Below are 8,478 nucleotides of genomic sequence, written 5' to 3'. Positions count from 1 at the left end.
ATCACCGGAAAAGTGCTTCTATTTTCCTCCACTGGTCTCTGGCCAGAGCAACGGGATCTGTTGGTCCACTTCTTTAACTGTCTATGGTCACAACACTAGTTGCAGTTTTCTCCTGAACAGAGGTGGCACAACTGAGGAAAGGCTACCAACTTTACTATTTCTACGGACTAGAAGAAGAAGATAAAGGTAAACAATGGCGACGAGAAGAAGAGAAGCACTTTGAATACTTCAGAATGTATGTCTGCACAAAGACCTACTTTGTTGGATCTTTCACCATAAAAGAACTCTTCTTAACCTAGTGAGTTTACAAGAGAGACTTGCAGTCACTCTAAGAGTCCTGGCATCTGGTTGCCTTCAAACTCATCCAAGCTGCCTGTTTCCAACCGCGCAACAATGTGACGTCAATATGACGTAGATCTCTCTGTTGTGCCAGGATTTTAAGTGTGCGACCAGAGCTTTTCAACAGCGCACGACAAAGCAGAAACAAGAAGCATGGACGAGTTTGAGGACCACCGGATACCAGGACTCTCAGGGTGACTGCAAGTCTCTCTGGGTTAAGATGAGTTATTTTATGGTGAATGAAAGGCTTGATCCGACAAAGTAGGTCATCCAGTCTTTGTGCAGACATTCTGAAGTATTCAAAGTGCTTCTCTTCTTCTCTTTACCATTAGTTACCTTTTTCTTCTTCTAGTCCGTAGAAATAGCAAAGGCGATAGCCTTTCTTTAGGTGCGGCACCTCTGTTTAGGAGAAGACTGCAACTAGTGTTGCTACCACCGTGCATGAGTGTAAATAGTTACGGCACTCCCATGACGTTACACTGGTGTGTGACAAGTCGGGAACAGTGAGTATACCGGACACTTTAGCAGCCGCCGCAACTGTTGAACTGGACCTCTGGGGGATAGAACTTTGGGGGATATTTTAATGAATTGCTGCGGCTTGCTGATCTGATGTGCTCTGACTGTGGGCTGCCACTGCACACTGGGTCCCAACTTTGTTCCTGTGTCGGGTAGTGGCACAGTGGCACTGTACTTCAGTCACCAGTGTTACAAATAAAGGCATACCGCCTGCCAAAGTGGCTAGTGAGAGTGACTGTGTTACCCGCCAATGCCGAAATGGCGGGTGCTAATGTCAAGCCCTGATTGTACATCTTGAACAATGCAGTGCTCCCCCAGGATTGTTTAGTTTAGGGATACAGAAATTTTGAGTCCAGTGTGAAATTTTAAATCGACAAACAAGTCTAACCTTCTGCCCATACACACACGCACACACAGAGACACACACACACACACACAACTTTTGTCCCTCTTTTGGTCTTGACCCATAAAGCAATTACCAAATTGGGGGGTTCAAAGTTTTGTTTCCTGTCCTCAGAGATGGCAAAAGTACTCACTTCCCGTACTTAAGTAGAAGTACATAACAGCAGCACATAATCTCTGGTAAAAGTAGAAGTACTGATTTAACTTCTTCAAAAGTAACAAAGTACAGGCTTGGAAATTTACTTAAAGTATAAAAGTAAAAGTAGCCTTGCAAATGACAACCATTTTTTATGCAAAGCTCCCTGGACCACACATGTTACTTGAGAGCACACTGAGTGAACTTCAGTGGACATGAAAACATGCTCTTTATATGCCATTACCTACATTTTAATTGGATGTATGCCAATAGGCCTTAAACATCCCATATATGATTAGTGTGACAGAGACTGGGACTCCAGGTTAATAAGATTCTGACTGAGCAGCAAGACATGAATGCAGTTGTGATTCCGTGAGAATTCACGGATCCAATTTTTTAATCTTTCCCTTAACATTTAAAGGTATCTACATTTATGTGTGTGGGCTCAGAAATTGCTTCTGGAAAGAAAATAATGGTTAAAATATGAATTACTAAGCACACATGAGTTAAGAAGTTGCCCAGCACATTGGCCGGGAGTCATTCTTGATGCCTGCAATCTCAAACATCTCTCTCAGATAAAGCCGAGGATGATTGGGAATTTCTTGCTTCTTGTCTGCCCAATCTTGGTTTTCTTCATTTTCAATCATGTCGCCGTCCATACTACTATGTGAAAACCTTAGCGCCATCAAGTTACACTGATTTGCCACAAATTAATGCAGAATACAGCCAAATCTGTCGAGTTGTAAGTGCAACGTACAGTATATTCCCATCCAATTAGATTGAATATGAAAATGATGATGCAAACAATGATAACGGTAACTCCAGTGACATTATTGTAAACTTGTAAGTGAGGACTAGTTTAGGACTGTATTTAAAGCTGATTCTGGTTTCAAACTTGGCCCAATGTGTGTCTGTTAAAACACTTCTCTCTTTTGATGTTTTATTAGAATCAAGCAATGTGTAACCTAGCTAACAGAAGAAGACAAACAACAAAATCACTAGCTAATTTACTTTAAATGTGCAAGAACTACAGACCAACAGGCATAAATGAACTGACAACATAAGTTATACAATTTACAGTTCTTAAAGACGCACAAACACAATCTCAACTGATTATCCTCCAACAGGACAGCTAGTCTGTTTTTTTTTCTCTTACTTTTTTATTTGTGTGGCCAAGGCCATCTGTGTGTGGCGTGCGCGCCCGCTCGCGGTGTGAGGCGTGTGTCTGCGCTATTCTCCAACATGCTCTAACAATCACTACTGATAGACGACCTCTTGTAAAAAACTAAAGTAACGAGCCAATTTTGTAAAATGTAAGGAGTAGAAAGTACCGGTATTTGTCTTAAAATGTAAGGAGTAATAAAAAGTTACCAAAAAAATAGTAAAGTAAAAATATCAGAAAAATGTACTTGACTTCCCATCTCTGCCTGTCCTCCACCCATGTCACACACCCCCTCCCTTTCAGGAGCCCAGTGGAGAGCCTGTCCCCAAGCGACCGAGGGGCCGCCCCAAAGGAAGTAAGAACAAGGGCCCCTCCAAGGCAGCGCAAAAGGTACACACACACACACACACACACACACACACACACACACACACACACACACACACACACACACACACACACACAAAATAAAGCACGCACACACACACACACACATTTGCTAATGTCACTTCAGACTTCATTCCACAACCAATATATGGCTTTAGGAGTTGACGTGTGGGATCAATGGAAAGGGAGAGAAAAAGAGAGAGAGAGAAACAGAAATACTAAAATATGACTCATAATAATTATATTGTATATCTAATGCAATTAAATAATGAACAGTGGCAATTATAGTAACAGTAAAGATAAAAATATGACTTATATAAGAAATAATAGCAGCAGTGAAGGTTTGAGCTGCAAACCTTTAATGTAAATGTAACCTCAACTGCAACACAAAGCATTTTAGCTGCTTCTTCTGTAGCATGCATACACACACGCACACACACACACACACACACACACACACACACACACACACACACACACACACACACACACACACTTACATGAAAGCCATACAGTAGCCTCGGAAGCTGTCCAGCACTTAAATGTGGCATGGAATGTCTGGTCAGAAGTGTAGTCATGTTTACTTCTCTGATCAAACAGTATTGTTTTTGATATTGTTACTGAATCTCAGGTATCTTATTGGCACGGGTATTCACAAATTTCAAACAATACTGAACTCTTCTCCTGACCTATAGACTGTTACCCCTATTTCCACCGGTTGAGGAACGGCTGCGGAAATTTAAGTTTCCATTAACTCCGGCGACCCGCAGCCCTCCGGAGCAGATACGCAGAGCTTCTATTTTTTCCGGATGCCGGAGCGCTCCGCAGCATTTTAGCACACGTCAGCTAGTGCGGGACAGGAAGCCAAGCCCAGAAACAAAATAAAACATCCGGTTAATTTTCAAATTAAAATAGAGCATGCTCACGGCGGATCATATTTCCCTGCACTACACCTTGAGAACACAGCACAGAGTTGTCTCCCCTCTACTCCTCTGGATGGAAACAAACTGTTGTTGGTTTTGTGGTTATATTCTACATGAATTTGTGAGATCTCGTGGGTCCTTGTGACTTCAGCTGTCAGTCATGGCTGTAGCCGTTCCGCAACAAATCCGGACCTGGTGGGTGTTGACGGACGGCGGAGCATGGAGCCAATACACAGCAAAGCCAATCCGCGGATGTTCTGCCACCGGTTGAAATTGGCGGTCAAAGGCAGGGTTGGTAAGGTTGAGCGGATGGCAAGATTTGAAAGTATCACCTCGTCTGGGCTCTGTCTAGCTCCTCTCCGTCTAACCCCTCTCCAATGTGTGTACTTCGTATATATACAGTATGAAATACACACATTGACTTTAATGGAAACCTAATGACTCCACCTCCGTTCTGGAACGGGTCCACAGCCATTCCGCAACTGGTGGAAATTAGGAGTACCCCTCCCCCTGCCCTTGGCATTCCCCCACATCACAGACGTGCACAAGCTTCACTTCAAAGCGGGGATCCATGCTTCTTCTTTAGAGCAGAGTGGAGAAAGGATTGCAATTCTGACACTGGATGTGGCAGTAGCATCAGCTATGTCAAACGACAGTGATTGTCCTTGAGAAAGAATGTAGAAAGACACCCAGAATAAACAACCATTTCTCTGGCGCAAATATTTAGTACCAATATCATTGATAACTCATTGTGTATGTGTTACCCATCAAAGAGAACTGTAATCCATGTTTACTTTTACATCAAGCTCTAGGCCTAATGTTACTCACCGGTTGGACAGCAGGGAGAGGTGGGCTCTTTGATCTGTGTTATGACGGTATCGACATTGAATTACCCTTGTCATTACAACAAACTCCAGTTTGTCCTCTCTGTATCTGCAGCCCTTTTAGTTGCCGCTTTTTCTGCTTCAGTCTCTTTCCTTTGCATTTTTAGCAGGGTAGGTGGATGCAAGTAAGCACAGCAGTGGCAACTTTTGCTGAGTTTCTCCTATATTCTTCAGCAGTTTCTCTGCTGGCGACGACGCACACTGAGCTCTGGCTCATTCACAGCAGGGGCAGAGAGCAAGCAGTGGGAAAAGGAGGCATTTCATTGGTTCTTAAAAAACAACCCGTCCTGTTTGATTGGTGGGCGTTTTTCAAGGATTGCAGCAGCTACAGATGACAAATCTTTTTCACTCCTTTTTCAGAGTCCTCATATTATTTATTGCTGTTGGGGTGTAAAGACCATTAAAACTTTTAAAAAAATGTGTGTATTGGAAAATGTTACCAACCCTGCCTTTAAAAGGTCACTAACTGATCCGATAGAGGACACATGTCTTTGAAACATGGACACATGAAAACACAGGAATCTATTTGTCCATCTGTGGAAACATGCTGTTATTACTCATAGCACTCTCACACACTTGTGTACACAGAGAGAAGATTGTGTGCATGAAAGTTAGAGTAAATGAAAGAACGAAAGAAGATTAAACTTGCAAATAAAAACTGATCCAGAGAAAAGCTTTTGGAATTTTACAGCAAAATCCCACCTACCGTTTGGGCTGTGATACTGTACATCTCAGCGAGGCCAGGGCAAGTCTCTGTGTCTTCATTCATTTGTTTGACAAAACTGTGTTAAGCTCATGATGACAGCAGCCTTAGTGCTCCCTTGCCACCATGAACCACTGTAAACATTCCCAGCACTTTGAAAACTGAACCACTCTGCTCTCGCCATAATCCAGTCTCATCTCATCTGGTATTGTAATGATAAACACTGAAGATATCAATCTTTCTGGATGAAAGAGTCCTGGGTCAGCCCACACCTTTAATTTATACTCTTTAAAAGTTTGCTTCCCCTCCCCACATCAATCACTTCTGTAATCTCTGGCAGATATCATGGAAGCTTGCAAGTTGAAACAATTGTACTGCACACACAGGACTGTTACGACACAATATAGACTAGTTTTTACACCATTCTGAAAAAATAAGGCATTTTGTACATGGGTCATCAAGTGCTTGCCAGTCCCAATCACACTTACTGTTTGGTTTCTTTAACCGGGATCTTTCCCTTAACCCAGTAGTTCTTTTAACCATGAAGAAAATTGTTCCTTTACCTTAACAAAGTATTTTTTAAACCCAATCTTTTTTGTAAAGATGTAGTGGCTTCGGAAGGCCATCCTGCTGACTGAAAGGGGTGTAAATGTAAATGTGCTGTATTTATATAGCGCTTTTCCAGTCTTAACAACTGCTCAAAGCGCTTTTACATCTACAGGAAACATTCACCATTCACACACATTCATACACTGTGGCCGGGGCTGCCGTACAAGGTGCCACCTGCTCATCAGATAAACATTCATACACATTCACACTCCGATGCGCAGCACCGGGGGCAACTTGGGGTTCAGTGTCTTGCCCAAGGACACTTCGACAATGACTGCAGGGGCAGGGGATCGAACCACCAACCCTCCGATTGGCAGGCAACCGCTCTACCACTGAGCCACAGCCGCCCCAGGTGTCAGGTATTCAGGACTGCAACAGACATGCTGCATCTCTCTGCTCGGACATATAAAACACTCTGATGATTAATTAAACAGGGTGTTGGCTTTCAGACGATTAAGTCACCACATTAAAAATGCAGCATCCTAAACAGAGAACTGGGATTATTGTACACAGATTGGCTAGCCAGCAATTTGATATGTCATGATAGAAACCCGCATTAGCAGAGCATTAGAATGTTACATGACAAGACATCATCATTATGTCTGTATTATGCTTTAATATAACTTGTGAAAACAACTACTACTACTACTGTTCATTCTGTCATCACCAGTGTAGTCTCTTCGGTTTGTAACAGTTCACCATCCACACTAAAAAGTCAGAGAAACAGAAAACTTTTTTATTCTGTTAAAATAGCCTAATAGTAGTCAGTAAGCAATACAAGTGTGTGTGTTGCTACCATCATGTACAAATGTGTGAAATGCAGAAGTATTTCAGTTAAATCGTAATCAAGCACTGTGATTAAATATAGTGTGACTTGATTCTTTCCACCTCTGGTATTGTGTGATTGAAACTCATAAAAGTACACAAGTTTAGTTTAAACTCTACATTAGGAGTAATAATCAACTAACCAGCGGACTAACACAAAATTATATTAATATAATCCCATGAAGAGAGCAAACAAGTTGATCTCCCTATAATGTTTGAAAAAGAGCATTAATGGGACCCGTAATTATGATACAATACCATTGCTGAATTTTTCATTGTACTTGTAAACACTACTTGTTACTAATAATTGTTACAGTCATGCCTAATTGAGTAACACAACTCTAGTGATCCTTAACAGATGCGTCCAAAAGTTGGCTTCTAAATGATCCAGCTATGACAAAGTATTCTACCATACCTACAATTGTAGTTGTGTGTTGTTGTTTTTTTAAGCCCAATTTTCCTGTGCACCAACTGTAAGCCACTAATTTGTGTGAATTGCCAAAACAGAGAAAAAAGTCTTAGCATTAGTGTGAACATGGTCTAAGAGGTCCTGCTTCTTCTGTGTTTTTGACTCTAGTATCCAGGCAGTGATATGTTGAAACACTCCACCTGCTGCCATGTGAGCAGGCTGGGTGGCATGTTCTCAGGATGACAGAAGAGCTGGTGTTGTTTACTGAGAAAAATAGCTGCAGAAAGCCACATACATGCCCCAACACTGCCACCAATACTTGCGGGTCATTGTTTGCTAAATGAACTGTAGCTTTGCAATTTAAGCAAGATTTCACCTGACTCCCTGCCAGCTAGAGCCAGGGAGCCGGGATATATTCCATGAATTATTGACACGTCTTATCTTGTTAATTGTGGATGACTGCAGAGATTGGCTTTTTGACTGCCCTGGACAGCAGGGACCAATCTCTCCCAATTCCCACAAACATCGAATCACTCTACTGTCTCAGTAAAAACGGTTTTCTCTCCCCTTGAGCCAAACGCACAGGGATATTCTAGGTATTCATTTTACAATAATTGATTGCTCTTTAAATGTACACACATTTCTACCTTAGGTCATGACATTTTTCTCTCAGCTTACAAACATATTGTTTTATTTAAAAGTAGTAGTATATACAGTAAGTTATTTCCTAAAACAGTTGGTCACTGTAGTTTTTATCAAACATTACTCAAAGGAGGAAATTTGTTGGGGACTAGCTCTAGTATGCTGTAGTATGTATTATGCTACTTAAATACTCATTTCAAAACTAAATGATAATTCTGGTTTATCAAAACATGAATCTTATTTTTTTTACTTTTGGATGTAATCAAATCATATTAGCAATGGTAACATTTGTTATGTTTTAGTCTGTGTCAGCTGTGTAGTGTGTAGTTAGCCTGATGAGAGGGTCAGACTGACAAATGACACAAAGTTAAAGCTGACTTGGAAATGTTTGAGTGTTTCATGTCTGATGTTAAAGTTGCAATTGAGGAAGGAGTAGATGAGGCACCAGCTATAGTCAGTTACAACTTGGCCTGAAAAGCTACAGGACTGCTTCAGCCAGACAGACTGGGACTTATTTGAACACCAGGAGCTGGGAACATTC

At 41.6% G+C, this 8,478-nt stretch overlaps 1 protein-coding gene across 1 annotated transcript in view; it reads left to right on the top strand.

Moving 5' to 3' along the window:
* hmga2 (high mobility group AT-hook 2) overlaps positions 1-8,478 on the top strand; it is a 72,498-nt gene that overhangs the window by 7,348 nt on the left and 56,672 nt on the right. Inside the window, exon 3 of the mRNA XM_032505400.1 lies at positions 2,859-2,945. Within this exon, the coding sequence (XP_032361291.1) occupies positions 2,859-2,945 (87 nt within the window). The remainder of the gene's footprint in view (positions 1-2,858; positions 2,946-8,478) is intronic.

The sequence above is a fragment of the Etheostoma spectabile genome, chromosome 23 (assembly GCF_008692095.1).
Source record: "Etheostoma spectabile isolate EspeVRDwgs_2016 chromosome 23, UIUC_Espe_1.0, whole genome shotgun sequence".
NCBI lineage: Eukaryota > Metazoa > Chordata > Actinopteri > Perciformes > Percidae > Etheostoma > Etheostoma spectabile.
The sequence above is the reverse complement of the archived record's forward strand: the minus strand, read 5'-3'. Positions and strand labels throughout refer to the sequence as shown.